The sequence below is a fragment of the Amaranthus tricolor genome, chromosome 13 (genome assembly GCF_026212465.1).
Source record: "Amaranthus tricolor cultivar Red isolate AtriRed21 chromosome 13, ASM2621246v1, whole genome shotgun sequence".
Classification (NCBI taxonomy): domain Eukaryota; kingdom Viridiplantae; phylum Streptophyta; class Magnoliopsida; order Caryophyllales; family Amaranthaceae; genus Amaranthus; species Amaranthus tricolor.
The window spans coordinates 76,056-95,000 of record NC_080059.1 but is presented as its reverse complement, the minus strand read 5'-3'; the positions used below and the strand labels follow the sequence as shown (position 1 = coordinate 95,000).

General features: G+C 29.2%; 1 protein-coding gene and 1 long non-coding RNA gene across 3 annotated transcripts; one reads left to right on the top strand and one right to left on the bottom strand.

The window, feature by feature from the left end:
- Positions 1 to 10,609: 10,609 nt before the first annotated feature.
- On the top strand, positions 10,610 to 14,091 carry LOC130797958 (uncharacterized). The gene is made up of 4 exons (XR_009038997.1): positions 10,610 to 11,286; positions 12,278 to 12,354; positions 13,556 to 13,610; positions 13,909 to 14,091. It is a non-coding gene; the product is annotated as an uncharacterized LOC130797958 (long non-coding RNA).
- An 847-nt stretch (positions 14,092 to 14,938) lies between these two features.
- LOC130797957 (polyamine oxidase 1-like) lies at positions 14,939 to 17,765 on the bottom strand. Of its 2 annotated transcripts, XM_057660764.1 has the most exons (8): positions 17,416 to 17,765; positions 16,852 to 17,101; positions 16,542 to 16,694; positions 16,014 to 16,404; positions 15,777 to 15,926; positions 15,441 to 15,695; positions 15,282 to 15,363; positions 14,939 to 15,173 (listed from the first exon to the last, which is right to left on the bottom strand). In XM_057660764.1, exons 1-8 carry the CDS (start codon positions 17,546 to 17,548, stop codon positions 15,118 to 15,120), a joined length of 1,470 nt encoding a protein of 489 aa, XP_057516747.1. In that variant the 5' UTR covers positions 17,549 to 17,765; the 3' UTR covers positions 14,939 to 15,117. The 2 variants fall into 2 exon arrangements, with proteins under 2 accessions (XP_057516747.1, XP_057516745.1); XM_057660762.1 differs by having other exon boundaries at positions 14,939 to 15,363.
- Between the last annotated feature and the right edge of the window lie 1,180 nt (positions 17,766 to 18,945).

The following is an 18,945-nucleotide window of genomic DNA, read 5'->3' as shown; positions in this document are numbered from 1 at the left end:
ATAATTGTAGCCAAATTATAAGTTACTATTAAAGCATTACATGGTGATGTGGTTTTATAACTTGAGTCTCATTGGTTTAGAAGAAAAGGCTATAACGTACATTTTGTTGTGAAAGCTTATTCGATTGTTGGTCTATTGAATGTGAAGACTTATTTAATTATTGAGTTAATGTCATAACTTGTGAGCAAGTATAGATTGAGTAACGTGAATTGATTAAGTGCGTATTATAATAATTGAAAGTTACTTTGAATAGGTGAATGATAGTTTGTTTTAGCTTTTGGTCTCTCTTAAATGGAGAAAAGTAGGCTTATTAGTTCGACTTCAAACATGTATAAGTTTCCAGTTCATAAGAGGAAAGTAGAACCTTAGTTGGGTGATTTTTGTGACTTTTTGATCATGCAATGACGCTTACAAGTACGTACACGCAGTAATTAACCCTTACATGCATCTAGCATTGTATGTTTATCGATATTGAATTGTTTTAAAACATATGTTGTACACTATCTATGATTTATCATCGAATGAAATATCGAAGTTATTGATTATATGATTTTCAAGTTTACTGATTGAGAATGGTACTAGTATGCCAAATGCTGATAATGATTTAGAATGAGAACGATTCTCTTGTCATTGAGATTGGTTACTATTTGTTTGAAAGGGAGCGAGTCCTTTATTAATGATATTGATTATCGTTAGTTTGAATAGTGAATGGTTTCCTTATTGATGAGATTGATTATTGCTAGTTTGAATGGGAATGACTCCCTTATTGATGAGTTTGACTTACGTTAGTTTGAACGGAAATGAGTCCCTTAGTGATGGAGCCAGAAAGTTGTTGGTTGTAATGGGAATGAGTCCCTTATTGATGAGATTCATATTAGACTTGTTTGGTTATTGTGACTCCACTGGATAGGGTACCCCAGTGGGTTTAGTTCCCGGAGGTAGGACCATCTGTATATGGTCGCTGTACGGGGGTGTGATCATGCTTTACCATTGGGCGCCGGTATGGCCCCTCACCGCCCTTGGTTGAGGTGTTGCCATGTGAGTCTTGCAAACCCCAATATGGTGGCCTCTAGTCACATACGTTTAGGTATTGTGACTCCACTGGTTTGGTACCCCAGTGGGTTTAGTTCCCGGAGGTAGCATCTGTATATGGTCGTTTTACGGGGGTGTGATCATGCTTTACCATTGGGCGCCGGTATGGCCCGTCACCGCCCTTGGTTGAGGTGTTGCCATGTGGGTCTTGTAAACTCCAATATGGTGGCCTCTAGTCACATATATAGATAGACATTTGAAAGTGGTTAAGCTCTTGGTTCCAGTGATACCGAGAAGTTATAAGGTCGAAAAGAAGTGAAGAAGATGGAAATGACAGTGAGAAGTAGGAATTGATGTTTAGTGGTTATGATTAGCACCTGGAGTGTTGTGGAATCACCCTCATATTATGACACACTCTATTGATACTAATTATGCCTTACTATGATATGATGTTAGTTTCTAACGTGTACATGTTTGATTTGTTTGAAATGGCTCTTTCTATGATGGCCCTGTGATGACACGTTTGATATTTCCGTCATACGTTGAGAAGTAGGGAGATCATAGATAGACTTAAACAAGTTATGGAGTCTCTCGTGCATTGCATATGGGGAATCAAGCGCGCGACTTAGTTTATAATAATGTTTTCATGGGTTTTAACCCCAAAGTTTTATGTTTTGCTGGGTTGTATATGTTTTGAGAGGCATGCGACCTCCATTTGTATAAGTTTATTTCCGCTGCATACTTTCTGGTTTGTATGTTTTAGTTTAAAAGTTTTGTCATTTGAAACTCAAGCGTTTACATTAGAACTACGATCCATGCTTGACATGAGAAGCTGGCGATGAATCATTCCGCCGTGATATAGTTTTGATAGGCCGTTGATGCCTTTACTTTATTAGATTCTAAATAACATTTTTTTTTTCAAACGCGCAGAGTTTTAGGGCAGATGCTGCCGAAATTCCTACTGAAATTTGAAGAGTTTATTATTATTTTATTTTTATGTAACACCTTCCGTCTTTTACGGTTTTGGTTTCATACAAGGGGACGGAAATTCAGGGGTGTTACAGGGTTGGTCCTCCCTCTGCCCCCCATGTAGCTCCGCCAATGTGTATATGTATATTTATATATGTATATATATTTAAGGATATTCTATATTTAGCAATATACTTTTATGAAACGCCAGTAGTAGCAAAACTTAAAAAAAAATCATCGGACCATAATTTAAAACGACGTCGTGGAGGCGAATTGCTTTGATCAATGGTGATTTTGGGTTTGCTGAATTGGAGTTTTGGAGAAGGAAAGATAATTGAAGGAGGTCAATGTTTTTAGGGATGGTCGTGGGGCCCTAAGGATGAAGGAACTTGACTAGCTGAGTACAACAAGGACATCGAATAGTGTGCGGAGATGGAGATGAAGAGAGGTTGAGTTTATGGAGGTTTGCAAGGCATGATTGGCAAGCTGAATAAAGAAGAAAGGCTTGGGGAAAATCATGTATGCAACAGAACAATTTCAAAGCTTTTAATGAAGTCACGTGCAATTCACGTGTAAAGTCAACCATAGAACTAACAGTCAACTAACGGATTCCGTTATAATGTGGTGTTTTGCAAATGTTTGTGTTATTGAAGATAGTTTTTTGCAGAGGGTGTTATAGAATAGGTAGTTTTAAGTAATTCTCTCTCTTTCTCTCTCTCTCTCTCTCTCTCTCTCTCTCTCTCTCTCTCTCTCTCTCTCTCTATATATATATATATATATATATATATATATATATATATATATATATATATATATATATATATATATATATATATATGATACGATCATATTAAAAATTTCGTGCATTGCACGAATTTTATACTAGTATCATATCTTTTTAAGCAGGCTTTCAAAAAAATAAAAATAAAATAAAAGTTAGTTATTTTAAAGAATGACAACAAAATATATTTTAGAAGCTTATAATATTGGAGTATATGGTAATTATAGTCATGAAATATTCCGTTTTTTCATATTATATAATACTCCCTCTGGCCGTCAATTAGGAGCAAAGAAAAAAAAATTAATTTTTAAGAAAAAAGTGGACATTGGTAATGAATAAAGAAAGAGAATGAATTGTGTTGATGAAAAAAAGAGTTGAAATGTATGAATGAAATTAAAAGAAAGTAGTGCACTATTGTTCAAAAATAAAAATAATGCAAAATAAGTTGGACATATCAAAATGACAATTGATACAAAATGAGTGGGACGGAGGGAGTAAAAGATATTAAATATGTAGACAATTATTCTAATTTATAAAATATTTATGTTGAATTATACTTTTATACGTAGATTAGTTTAAAATATGGATATGTATGAATTATTGATTTACAAATTTATTGCTCTAAAAATAGTATATTAATTATTAATCATCATCATATCATACAATCTATCAAAAAGACTGAAAAATTTTATATATCATTCTCATGGAGGTCCACAAGATAAAAGAATTTTATTAGTTGATGTTGGCTTACGTGGCAAATAAAATTAATCAACATATCATTTTTAGCTATTACAAGATAATTTCGTTCCTCATACTTAAGGTTATCTACAAACTATTTAACTTTATTACGCAGATAAATAATGTTATATCACAATATATTTGATAATTATTAATTTATTATTAGTATATAGTATGTTTAGTACCCCCTCCTATTTACTACTATTATTATCTAATTTGGTTTTTGCAAGTCAATGTACATATCCAATTGTCAATATCTCAAATTCTGTTTAATTATAAATTATAAAATGTTAATTTAATAAAATTTACATCAAAATAAATCTAATAAGATAAACTTATAGATTAAAAATGAAATGCAAATTAAGAGTGATCGATAAATAGTATCCAAAAATCAAATTGGACAACAATTGTGAATAAAGGAGAGCATTACATATAAAATTTATTTATATATCTTCATAATAACAACTCTGTGCATTACACGAATTTTTATACTAGTTAATTCTAAAAAATGACACAAAGTAACTAATTGGATGTTTTCGATTGGCATGTAATGTATGTTTTATTATATTATAGAAAAAAATTCCTAAAATAATTTAACTTTTTCATGATTTCCTCATTATAATTCCACTTATTAATTAACCTTGTATAATCCCAACTTTTTGGTATCTTAATTTTAACTTTCCTATTGATTAACCTAGATATTAGTTAAATATAAGATAAATAAAAGTTTAATTTTGAAAAAAAAATCACTAAAGATAGGATTTTTATAAATTAATTTTTCAAATTTATATGGCTGATTTGTAACACTTTATAAGGGAAAATAATGTCAATAGTCAAATAATTGGATTGAAAAAGTTTGTGGTCGTAGGAACAGACAGATAGCAGGCAAAAGTGGCCAATCAGTGAGTCATAAAATTTGTAGGTTTCTGTAATTTGATTAGGTGAGAGATGATAATTATTTCATTACTTATATAATCAACATTCAATTAATAAAAAGTCAGAAAAATTATACATGTTATTATCATGGAGCACATGAAAGGATTTTATTAATTGATATTTTCTTGGCAAATAAATCTAATCAACTTGTTACTTTTAGTCATCTCAAAATTTAATTATACATAATAAATTACCATTTTAAAAAATAGAATAAACTAAATGATCCTGACTTATATTAAACTATATTATATAAATTATTGATTGATTCAAATTGACTAATTTTAAATAGAAGTTATAACCTTTTATTGGAGTCTTCCATACTAGTATTAGTAATCATAATAAAATAATAAAAGTATAAAAAGAAAAAAAAAGATGAGTAGGTAAGTTTGATGATCCTTTTAGAAGAGCTACTTAGCTAATCAAGTAATCATATCATACTATACTACAAAGATGAAGTAATAACTCCACATGGCAATCTCTTAGCAATTTGCTTATATGGATTAAATATTTTATGTCTCATTTTTTAATTAATATCTTATTTTATTATAATTATAATTATAATAAAAGCAACAATTAAATATTTTTGTATTAGACACTTCGTGCATTGCACGTGTTTTTATACTAGTAAAATAATAAAAGTATAAAAAGAAAAAAAAGATGAGGAGGTAAGAGTGATGATCCTTTTAGAACAGTTACTTAGTTAAAATATAACATAATTGAGAAAAATACCAATTCAAAGATATTGGCTTTATGATCGTTATCACATGGTTATAGTTTATTCTGAAGTAATTAACTGAAGTAACTTAATTATTTATAATATTTGAGAAGACAAATTAATTTATGCATTAACAAAATCATTAGTTTATTGTTTAATTTTTATTATAATGTCAAACATTTTTAATATGTTTATTTATGTCATTGTTTAGATAAATGGTACCCCTTCAGTTCCTTAAAGTTGTTCCCACAAATAATATTCATGGGAATTATGAAAAATTAAATCTTATAGATGATGAATATATTATTTTACTCCCTCCAATTTAAAACTAATTTCTCATTTGTTTTTTTGACACTATTTATCAATTACTCTTAATTTATATTTTATTATTAATCTATAAGTTAAAACATATTCAAGTGCGGTCTTATTTGATTCGTCTCAATGCAAGATTTATTTAATATCAATTTTTTCATAAATTTTTATAATGCACAATTAGAGATATTAAGAATTGAGTAAGTGCATTGGATAGAATACAAAAGGCAAATGGAACATTAGTATTGAATTGGAGGGGGTATTAAATAATAAATTTGATGGAGAAAAAAAGTGGAGATCATAAGTGTTAAACAAATATTGAGATAAGTGAAAAAATATAAGAACCACAACTATTAAAAACATTTAAATAAAGTTAGTGGAAAACATGTAGAGACCATAAGCATCATAAAAATGGGGACCATAAACATTATTGAAATATTAAAATGAGAATAAACAAGATTAACTATGTTCAAAATTTATAATACAAATAAAAAGATTTTCGATCGGAACAACCAATGGAACAATCCAAAATATTAAATGGAAACAATTTAAAGAACAAAGAGAATAATATCAAAAGTAAACTTCGAATGAATGATCAAATTCCACCTAACCTAAGTGTCATAAAGAAATATTGTTTACACACAAGAACACATGGCAAGTTGGTCCAAATATGATTAATTGTGAGATTATTTACTTTAAATTAGTTTAATAAGATATAATTGTTTATGTTTATGGGGAACTTAAATTAACTACGGAGCAAAGTTAGGAAATGACAAAGACAACAATATCAATTCAAAAAAGTTTATTTTACTTACATGATAATTTGGTTCTTTATTTTAAGATCATCTACAAACTATTTAAATTTATTACACATATAAAAATATCATATCACCATATTTTAACAATTATTACTTTGTCTTTAGTATACAGTTTATTTATTATTACATATCTTTGAAAATTATATATATATATATATATATATATATATATATATATATATATATATATATATATATATATATATATATATATATATATATATATATCACTTATTGAGCTTGAAAGATGATTTGGGCTATTTAAAAAACCAAGTAATTTTATAAACTTACCCTTCTAGTCTCCCTGATATTCTGTATGACAAATGACAATTCCTTACTCCCTTGATCCTTATAGAAGATTTCCAATTCCAAACGTACACAAACCCTAATCCCTAACTCCAAGCGTCAGACCCCAAAATCTAATCACTCATCCTAAAACAGTCGATATCCCTTTCCAACCACCCACAGCAGCACGCGTGACCTCATGCCTCTTTCCCACCGCGACAAGCTCCTCCCACTCCTCACAGGCGGCGCATAGTGGTAATAAACCTCTAATCTTGATTTTTTTTTCTACATTTTTGTTTTTTTTTAATGTTGATTTAATTATATTGATTGTTAAGTTTATATTTCACCATTCCTTATATTTTTATGTTGAGTAGATTTATAACTTCTTTTGAATTTTTGATTTATGTTGTGTTGAGTTGTTTTGATTGAATTTTTGATTTATGCTAAGTAGTTATTTCTTTTCATTTATGTTAAGTTCAGTAGTAAGTTTTGATTTATTTTGATTGATTTATTTTTTTTATTTTTTTTATCACATTAAATCCAAAAATACAAAAAAAGCAAAAAATAAGTCAAACCCATTTTGGATCCGGATCTGGTACTGGATCCGTAGTATCAACGGATCTGGGTAAAGGTATTACAAAACTAGACCCGCGATCCGGGTCCGAATCTGGGTCATGCTCTTGAAAACGGATCTGGATCCAGGTCCAATTGGACCCAGTCCAAGTCCGACCCGTTTCCATCCCTAATCATCCGTATGGAGACTCTCAAAAAGAAAGAATTTTATTGGTTGATATTGGTTTACGTGACAAATAAATTAGCAACCTGTCATTTTTAGCCCCCAAAAATTAATCAATATGTAATTTACCAATTTAAAAACAGAATAATCTTAATGATACTCCTATTGGCTTAGATTGAACCATTTTACACAAATTATTAATTCAAGTTTATTATATACTATAAATTCACAATTTTTATAAACTAAATAACTGGAAATTGTTTATAAAACTAATCAAATAGATATTTTTATTGCATAAAATAATATAAATTAATATAACATGGATTATACATTTATTAAAATTTAGCTAATATTGAAAACAAGTGATCTAATTAATTTGAATATTAAAGATGAGATTATTATATATTGATCAAAGGTAAAGTTTTTTTGTGTGAGAAGGTAAATGTGAGACTTTTGAATTTTAATTGTCCAATTATTTTCAGTAACATGAAGGTTTGATTTAGTAAACTTTTTATTAAAAATAAAATTAGTTACATAGTATAAAGTTGTGACTTTTAAAGCTTTAGAATATTAATATTTTATACATTGTTTTTTTTGATTTAACTTTCTTAAAAAATAAAGTAAAATGAAATTATTAAAGAGCGGAAAAACTTAAATTTAGGGTTATGTTTAGGAAATACTGTTTCTATTGAGTAAAATGAATTACAAACCTTGCATATATACACTGACATAACTCCTAAACTTGAAAGGAAAAAATACTGCATTATTTCTAATCCTAAAATACAATATTTGGAATATATTGATTTTATTCTTCTTTTCCACAATTATTGAGTCTTGTACTAATATCTTCCATTTAAGTTTTGAATTTAATTTTCATCTAACTCTTTTCTTCCCTCATCCTACAATATAATTTAAAAAAATAACAATAAAGAACAAGAAAAATCATGTATTCAAATGTGTGGTCCTCATGAAAAAAAAAAAAAACAAAAGGATACTTGTTTTGCAATTAATAAATTAAGGATGTGGCAAGGAATTTTTATATAAGTATAGCAAGACAAATAATACCAAAAACATTTATGGCTCAATGGGTAGAGTATTTATATGTAGAGTTAAAGGTTTAGGGTTCAACTCCTACTGGGTGTAGTTATTAGTTTGGGGGTTTTTTAACTACGCGTAACCCTCTTTACTCTATCATTGAGGGTATCGGGTATGATTTGTTCGCCTCTTTTAGGAAAAAAAAACCCATCTGGATCATACCTTATACGGAATACTTGTCCTTTACTTTTTTATAGCAAGACAAATAAGGAAAGTTAACATTTTGGTGATCAGATTAAAATTTTCACATTTTTTATTATACTATGAAAATTCGATGTTTGTATTATTTTTTGTTTAAAGGACTTTATGACTTGTAAGAGATATATTTTCAAATTGAAAAATGATAAGTTTTTTAAAAGAAAAAAAGGTAAGATATTAGTTATATATAGGATAAATAAAATTTTAATTTTGAAAAAAAAATCACTAAAGATAGGATTTTTATAATTTAATTTTTCAAATATACTTCTATATGGCTGATTTGTAACACGTTTTAAGGGAGAAAAATGTCAATAGTCAAATAGTTGGATTGAAAAAGTTTGTGGTTGTAGGAATCGAAATAGCAGGCAAAAGTGGCCAATTAGTGAGTCATAAAATTTGTAGGTTTCTGTAATTTGATTAGGTGAGAAATGACAATTATTTCATTACTTATATAATGGAGTATACTTCATTGTTACTCAATCGCTCTTGATTAGCAATATTTTTTTTTTGAAATATTAATTTAAATTGAAATAAGATTAGTGAATAAAAAACAAATTGAAATCATTAAAAAGAAAATAGTACTCTCCCCGTTCTTTAAAAAAGTTCTTATTTTTCATTTGTTTTCTCACAAAAAATCTTTTCATTTATATCACAAATTTTAACAAAAATAACTTTATTTATTCTCATTTTACTCCCTCCAATTCACTAGTAATGTCTTATTTGCTTTTCGGACACTATTCATCTCTTACTCTTAATTTGTATTTTATTATTAATCTATAAGTTATAACATAGTCAAGTGGGATCTTGTTTGATTCGTCTCAATGCAAAGATTATTCATATCAACTTTTCATAATTTTTAATTATACATAATTAGAAATATTCAAGATTAAATAAATGCATTGGATAGAGTGTATAAAGTAAATAAGACATTACTAGTGAATTAGAGGGAGTAATATTTAAATAATGACTATGGTCCCCACATAATCCATTAACTTCATTTTAACATTTTTATATTCCTTATGGTCCTTATATGTTTTTCACTAACTTTATAAAAATATTTTTTTAATTTTCATATTTTTTTCAACTAATATCTATGATCCTCACTTTTCGTTCATTAAATTTATTATTTAATAAAATAATATTTTCACTACTTAAAAAGATTTTTTTTTAATTCCCATCGTCATCTTTTACACGAACTTCAAGAACTTTTGCTTATTAGGGCGAAGATGGATAAGACACCATGTGGTTAAGACAGACCTGAGACCACGCAGCAAGACGAGGACCTCAGAGCAGAGTTGCCTTATCACTCATAATCTACTTGTGTCAAATGAATCACATGTCTATTATCAACAGTATAAAGTGAAGTACATCCATAAAGAATCACTTGTCTATTTGATAATGTTATAGAGTAAATTACAAATATATAGTTTCAACATTTAGGTTCATGTCAGTCCTTTGAAAGATACGTAACAAATTAATGAGATTGATCAGGGAGTACATCTTCAATTTTTAATTATTGTGATATATATATATATATATATATATATATATATATATTACAATTATTAAATCAGTTTGGTTTGTTTCTAAAAAATCAAATAGTCTACACTTTTGCATGAGAAGTTTAGTTACTTTTAAGGAAATTAGGGTCGACTGTGAAATTTTATAGGTCTTGGATGAGAAGCAAATTTTGGGTAGCTTGTTTTTTATTTGAAAAACAGATAAAATAATCAATACTTATAATATTAGAAATAAATTTCATGCACTATTAAATAATATAAAATTAAAATAGAATTCTCAAATGAGAAATTTCAATGTAAAATCACTAACAAAAGTTTCTACAAGTGTCTAAATTAAGTTTTACAAGATCACAATCATACAATCAATTCCGGACATAAAAATTAGCGGAAGCTTATACAACTTTGTGCCATTCACGAATATTTTAGAAAATCATCATGATGATAAATTTTTACCGGGTAATTATTAGTATTTTCTTAAATTTAGTAATTTACAACATGCATTAAATTCTTAACTCATGTAAAATAACAAGTTCTTATATTTTCTTAGATATTATTAGTGAAGTAATTCACTATAAAGATTATGATCAGAAATCTCATAAGAAATCAATAAACATTGATGTGATGGATCTAGAGTAAGCTCTTTCAATTAAATTAAATATTCATATGTAAAAGCACAAAATTAACGATTAATACACTAGAAAAAAATAGTTCTTATTATGACAGAAAAATTATGACAATTTGTCCGAGTGTCACTAATCTAAATTATTGATGACATTTACGACCGCCGCAGATTAATTATGACAATTACAATCGTCACATTTATAGAAAAAAGGAAGCAAATATTAAAGGACAACTCTAAAATGATGTACTAATTGCCCACCTAAACCTTATTTTCGATTATACCCCAAAAGAATTTGTGAAAAATTTGGAATATTAGTCTCTGCTCAAATTCTTTAAATTTCACATGCTCTTCATCAATTAATAAATTTCACATACTCTTCTTCATACTCATCTTCACAAAGTGGAATCTTATTCTCTCCAAGGCTTGAAATCTCAACCTTCAAGATTTGAAATCTCAACCATTATCATCTTCTCAACACAGCTCAGTCACGATTAATCTACATTTAACGGAATTTCACTTTTGTGAGTAGGTAATTTCTTTGTAATTATGAATATACCTTGTTTCAATTTATAATTTGAGGCTGAATTTGTTTTTAGGTTTTCATCAACTTACGATATGAAATGTGATATAAATTTAGTATAAATAATTTGATATGAACAGTGATTTAGGATTTAGCCGGTTTTCGTCAATTTATAATGCGAAATGTGGTTTAGGTTTTCGTCAAATTGTGTTTTTTATCACATTGAACATTCTGTTCTTGTGTAATTCAAGTACAGAACCTAAGAATTCATGTTATTATGTTAATCTTTGTTCAATTACTAGAAATAGCGTTGAATAGAATATACAAGAGTGTTGGATTTCAGTAGTGTAGTTGCTCTGAGCTTGTTCAGCTACTACATCATCAATCTTTGTTGTGTTGTTTCTGATGTATAGTTCTGAATGCAGTAGTTAATAATCGTCTGTACAACTTTAGTCGATCCTCGTTGTACAGCTCTGATCCTGAAATATTTTTGGTTTTGTTTGCGAGCAATTTTTTGTAATTTATGATTTTAATTACTTGAAATATGGTTGTTTATGTATTGCATGATTGATTTTAAGTGGATAGCTTACTAAAAGGAAAGTGATAGCAAACAAATAACAAGAGTCTTCATTAGTGTAGATACATAATCTAGCAACATTCTATGGCATTTAGGCTATGGTCTTTGGCTAATCAAGCCTAAAACAGGAAGAAACCAATTCACCAACGTTAATTATTCTAGTAGGTTTGTTGTGATTAGCAGTAGTGTTCTGAAAAGTTAATTGTTGTGATTAACAGTATTGTTGTATAATTTGTGTTTATAATTCTCAAAAAGGATATGTTTACGTGTCTTTTGTTCTAGTTGGTTTGTTGAACATTTTGTTTAAGAATCTATGTGTAGAATTTGGATGAAGAACCTAATTTTGTTTAAAAAGGGCATAATATAATATAAAATGTGTAATGTAAAGACTCTACGATAAAAGTCAATATGCAACATTTGCAGACAGTGTTAATTACAATTAACCGAAGAACTTGAAGTTGCTTGCTGTTCCATTGTGTCAGGTTCACGAGAACCACAAGGTATGTACCTGGGTTGTTATTGTATGAGTCAGCTATTTGCGATGAATTCTTTATCAATATTCATGTTTGCTGTAGAGAACTTGTAATTTGTCCCTTAGTATTGCCAAATTCTGATGAAGGAAATCTCACTCGTCAATTTTTGGTTGATCCGATTCTTGCCAGATTCATTTTCCTTTCTTTTACTTCCTTGATTATTGTTATTGCTGTATACGATTTCAAAATGAATAATTCATTCAAAGCTGCTGAGACTTGTTAATGCCCCTGAGGCCCTTATACTTCCCTCTAAATAAAAAGGAGAAATTCCAAATCCTTCCCTACACCTCTGATTTGATTAGCTTTTAATATCATAGAGACCTTCTGGTTGGAATATTTGAGTTTCTGTTTGTGGACTTGTGGATTTGTGAAGTCTGTTTGTTGTAAGAGAGGAAACCCTACACCAATTATAGGTTGCTCGTGAGGTATCATGTAAGTTAAGTCTTCCTGATTAAATTTGAGCAAGATAACAAAGAAACTTTACAAGGATGCCGAATCTATTTTGAAAAATAAATTTGAGCAAGATTTGTATAATTCTGGCTATACTAAAGATTTGTATAATTCTGGCTATTTTGAAATTTTTTTTTGTAAGTCTCCTCTGTTGGCCTTGGTACAATAAAAATGTTGTACTGTGCTGTTGTGTTGCTAATATAATGTTGTGTTAATACAAATGTTGATTGCACATTAATTATTCCTTGCACATCATTATTCCTGATATTGTTGTGTTAATACAATTGTGTTGCACAGTAATAATGTTGATTTCTAGTTGCTGCTATAGTGATGTGTTGGTTAATACAAATCAACATTTGAATAAACCAAATTGCAATCAAAATTGTAAGAAATGTTATTGATTAACCAATATCAGCAAAAGATCAACACAAATGTTTATTGTGCTGTTGTGTTGATTTGTATCAACCAATATTAGCAATGGCAGTGATAGGTGTACGATTGTGCTGTGTTGCACAGTAGCTATTCCTTGCACATTATTATCATGAGAGGTACAAGAAAGCAACATTCATAGTTTTGATTGCAATTTGATTTGTGTTTCTTTCATTTGCAACTTGATTTCGTATTTTTAATGTTGTATTCACATGATTTCAGACATTATTTATTTAAGCAACTTTACTTCTGTCGTATAATTGATATTCAAATTATTGTTGTAATTCAGTGCTGAAAGTGGAAGTGAAGGTTCATCTGATGCTTGCGATGACAACAATCTATAGGTGTGCCTTTCCTAACTGCACTTAAAAGTTCAAATGTTCATAAATGCCCTGTTGGCTGTATAACTTTGCAAAAGAAAATCCTATTTCAGAGTAGTTTGATCTGCAGTTTACTTTAGACTTTATTGTACCAAGGCCTTAGTGGTTAGGCTTATATTAGCTAGTCTCCTCTGTTGGCTGTATATTATGTAGATGAGGGATTATTAGTGATAATATGCTTTTGCTAGGAGTATAATATGGACAAGCTTGACTACTCGTTTCTTATTAATTCCATTAATTTTATTTTCTTTTTGTTTTGCAGACTTTAAACATGGACCAAGGCAATTACAATGGATCATGTGGTTGAAGAAATTAGGCATTTTTTGATTGTTAGGAGTATAATATTGACTTTAACATGATAAGTTTTACCTTTGATGTATATTGACTTGGTGGTTGTAGATGAAAAATTACTTCGTCATTTTGAATTCTAAATTGCAATTTAGAAGTACATTTACATTTGATATTTTGTTATATAAAAGTGTTTTTCAATTTTATATTGTGCATATACTATTCTAATACTTAATTTCAATCTATATTTTTATAGTAGGATGATAGTATATTTACTTCTTAATGGAAGTATAGTTATATTAACAAAATTAAGTGTCATAATTATTTTATATGACAGCTCTAATCGTGACACTTTTAAATGTTATTAATAGTTATGTGACAATTGTAAGTGTCACCATTATTGTGACAGCTAAAGATGTCATATTTTCATTTGTGACAAGCTAATTTGTGACAGTTTTTGTAAGTGTCACTAAATACTTTAGTGACAAGTATAAGTGCCATGATATTGATACAAAAATTGTCACAATTAACTTTTTTTTTGTAGTGATAAGAGTCAAGGCACTATCACAAGTTGGCTTGTTTCTACCAAAGTCTGTCTTTAGTCATGGTCAATTATATATCGCAGTTTCTAGAGTCACTAGCAGGAAAGTTTGAAAATTCTAATATGTGATAAAGATGGTGAAATATGTCATCGCACTGAAATTGTTGTGTACAAAGAGGTGTTTTAGAAACTCTAATTGTTAGTTGGATTTTTTTTAAATATATATTTTTAAGCTTTATTAATAAATATTTTTGTTTAGATATATATGTTTACTCGCATCTTTGTATACATTTAAATTTTTACTATCAAATTGTTAAATATTGAAATTTGAAATTTGATAACAATAATATATAATTTAACCTTTATTTATAAATCTAAGTTTATATATGTCGATAGTTAAAAATCCGTAAATTGCACGAATTTTTATATTAGTTACGATAATTGATTACGAAGAGAGTAGATATTTGAAGAAAGGAAAAAAGTTGATTATTGGGATTTATTTTTAAATCCCAATGATGAGCTAGCGTAGAACCTCTTTTTACAATGCAAATAATTATTAATTCCTTTTGAAAAGGAAAAAAGAGATTACAATTGAGAAAATGATAACTTCACCTACAACACTCGCAACTAGACTCCAACTCATTATTTGCAAATTTTATTCTTCAGACATTGTATCACATCTTTTGCTGTATTAGCACCTGTTGTAAAAATGCAATTTTTAATTATATAATCAAAATTAATTAGCTTAGTATTTAAATTCACATCTTTATGTATATGAGAAAATGGATGATATATCGAAATTAAACCTGCAAAATACGCGCCATCTGCGTATCCAAATAATCTAGGATGTGTATGCTCTCCTGTAAAGTAGACGTTACCGACGGGAGCCTAATACCAAAAAAAGGAAGAATTGGTCTTGACAATTTAAATGAGTGAAAATGAGACAATTAAGTTAAAAAAGTTACCCTCAATTGGTTGTGACGCTTTTGAGTAAAGCCAACAGGCCAATTAGTGAAAGATCCTTGGTAAAATCTGTCAGATTTCCATCGAGGAATCATTATATCGGTAGCTTCAGGAATGTTTTTTCCAAACATTTTCCTCAAAACTTGCATGGCTTCAGCTTTAGTTTCTTTATCAGATTGTTGCTCTACTCTTATGGATTCGTCATCTGTTACGGTCACAAACATAACATTTGATCCTGGATGCTCATTCTCCAAGTGCTGCATATTATATATATGATATATCATTTTTTTCCAATTAATATATTATATTGTTAATTTGTTTCTGGATCTAAAACGTACCTGCCAAATTGCATAATATCCACGTCTCTCATGAACATACAGGAAAAATTCAGTCCCATTTCCAGTAGGCCAAAATGCATGAGGGAACTTGAGGAAGATTTTCGTATATATTCCAATGCTAAACTCCTGGATTGCACGTCTTTTCCATAGCTGTACGTACGTTTAAATAAAAACAATTAAGAATTAATTAAATAGGAGTGGCAATGCAAGTTAATTAATTATAAGAATTATTATTACAGGTAGTTGCGGTTTAAAGCTGATAAGGTCACTTTGTAAAACACCAAGGCTAGCAGACACTATTACAAGCTTGGACTGGTAATGTTTACCGTCTTCCGTGCGTATGACCGTTACTCCGCCCTTTGTCTGCTCAATCTCCCTCACAACCTGATTAAATTTGAGCCTTGGATCATTGATAACCCCGTTTTTGTAGGACAGATATTGTTTTGCAATAAGATGAACCAAACTTTCAAAACCCCTAGAGTCTGCTACAAAGTACGCATTTTCTCCATAATCATGTGCCTCAGCAAATGGTATTACATGCCTCAAGCTTGAAACCCTTGGTGCCTCCGCTTGTTCTCCATCAAAATTGAAGAAATCTATCATTTTCTCTAGATTTGTTTTTGGGTCCCTGCCATTATTTTTTGATTTTTATCAACCAATTTTATTAATTAATTTGTAGTCTTAAATTAGTGATTAATTTACAATTTGGATATATATATATCCAACGAATTTACTAATAATTGATTAAGATATCATGATGCATACGTATTATGAAGACGTTCAAGAGCTAAAATGGACATATCATCATCTTCATTCTTCTCTGCATTCAACATCTTTGAAAACTTCTCACCAAAATCAAAGGTTTCATCAACTTTATTAATTGCAGCATCGACCTCATTGCTCTTGTACAGCCCACCCCTATAAAAATATGTATGTCATAATTTAGATAATTATAATCTTTTTTCTGGATAAAAATATACTTCATATAGATGCATGTATGCCATATTTTATTAGATAATGTTTTTGTGGATAGTAATAAATAAAGGATAATATTATAGCCAGAAGTATTAATTACCCTTGTTTATAAGTGTTGGATGAGATATTGCTGAAGTCAGAAAAGAATTTCTTAAGATGAATTTGTTTGGACATTTCATAGAGAGGATTCCTAAAAGGACCACCTACACCATGAAGCCAATTAGCTCCCATCTCAACAGTATAGCCTGCAAAATTAGTCTTCTTGATTCGACCACCGATCCTATTTGTTGCCTCTAATATTACGAAATCTTTAATACCAGCGTCACTTAGTCTTTTCGCTGCAGAAATGCCTGCCATGGAATCCTTTATTCAATCACCATTTTAAATTTTTAATAAACAAAAATACCAAACATATACACATACACTTACTCCTATCTAGAGTCGTAAGAAAAAAAATAAATTAATTAATTAAATTTTTATTAGCCTTGTGAAAAAATAGTACAACTAGACTCTTTTTATAATCAATAATAATAATAGAATATAACTAACAACTCTTACAAGTTACCACGACTAAACAAGATTAAATAAACAGAATCCAAAACAAAAGATAATTAGTATTAATTATTAAAATCAAAGGGACAAAATAAAGATAATTAGCACGCACCTGACATTCCCGCACCCACGATAATGACGGAGGGGGAGGGGGAGGGGGAGGCGGAGGAGGATGAAGCATAAGCTATGCCTATGGCTAATAACCAAAAGGGCATCAATAGCATAGGCTTCATCATCCTTATCATCTTCACGCACTTACCTTATTTTTTATGAAACTCTCTAAGCAGTACAAAACCTCACACTCACCAAGAGACTTATACCACCCATTTATAGAGATGACTGATCGTATATATACGAGTATAATTCAATGTCGTCAAATAAAATATTGCTTTTTATAGTTGCCCCGCTGGCCCTTGAGTTTTATATTGATGATATGCAAAGTTTAGATCATTTAATATTAACTCAATAATTGACTTGTATTTAAAAAAACTAGAAAAGTGACAAATTTGGTGTGTTTATTATGATGCCAACATATAATCGAAAAAATATGAGGTACATACATTTTACAAGTTAAATAGATATCATCACAAAACCATATGAGAATGAGATCAGAAAGGGCTTCAATGACTTATAAAATGTGTACACTATTTTTTAATTTATTGATGTGGGACAAACCATCTGAACACCCTCCTTACATGCGCACTCCCATCAAGTTTGCATGTTGGAGAAGCAATTAGGATAGGAACGACATTTTTTTGGACCTAACATTTATTTTTTTTTTATCTAACTTTCAACCCTGATACCATAATAAATTTGGTTGTACTTATTGTGAATATCAATGTATAATCGAGATATCATCTCAAAACCATATGACAATGGGAGGAAGGCTCAAATATTTATAAAGTGTGCATACCATCTTTTAATTTATCGATATAGGATAAATCATCCATTGAATTTTTAGTATTAATTTTTCAATTGAATTATTTCAGAATACATTCGATAGAGAAATCCGTTAGAGTAAACAAGTCAATAATAATAATAATAAAAATAAGGAAAATTCCATATGATAACATCCAGTTTTCATGAAACGCAAGTGGTAGCACTTTTGTAAGATTTTTCCACATGGTAGCATCCAATTTATGTACTATCTAACTGCCGTAGCATTTTCCGTTAAATTCTTGTTAATTTCCGTTTAATTCATCATTTTGTAAGATTTTTCTACATGGTAGCATGCAGTTTTTGCTCTCAAATATTTAATTCACCATTTTAACGTTTAATTCACCGATTAATTTATCAACGCCCTTAAATGTTGTAACGATTAAGTAGATATGTATTAGTGCTTGGAATGCACCTTTTGAACTTATAAAATGCACCTTTTGAATTATTTATTAGTGTTTGTAATGCACCTTTTGAACTGTATAATGCCAATAATTTGAATGAAAATAAAATTGCTACAACATTTAAGGGCGTTGATAAATTAATCGGTGAATCAAACGTTAAAATGGTGAATAAAACATTTGAGAGGAAAAATTGAATGCTACCATTTAGAAAAATCTTACAAAATAATGAATTAAACAGAAATTAACAAGAATTTAACGGAAAATGCTACGACAGTTAGATAGTGTATAAACTGGATGCTACC

Coding starts and splice junctions, on each gene's coding strand:
- LOC130797957 (XM_057660762.1), bottom strand. CDS start 17,548: ATGATAAGGATGATGAAGCCTATGCTATTGATGCCCTTTTGGTTATTA. Junction 16,695..16,851: donor TCCAACACTTATAAACAAGG/GTAATTAATACT, acceptor ATATTTTTATAG/GGGTGGGCTGTACAAGAGCA. Junction 15,927..16,013: donor GCTTTAAACCGCAACTACCT/GTAATAATAATT, acceptor ACGTACGTACAG/CTATGGAAAAGACGTGCAAT.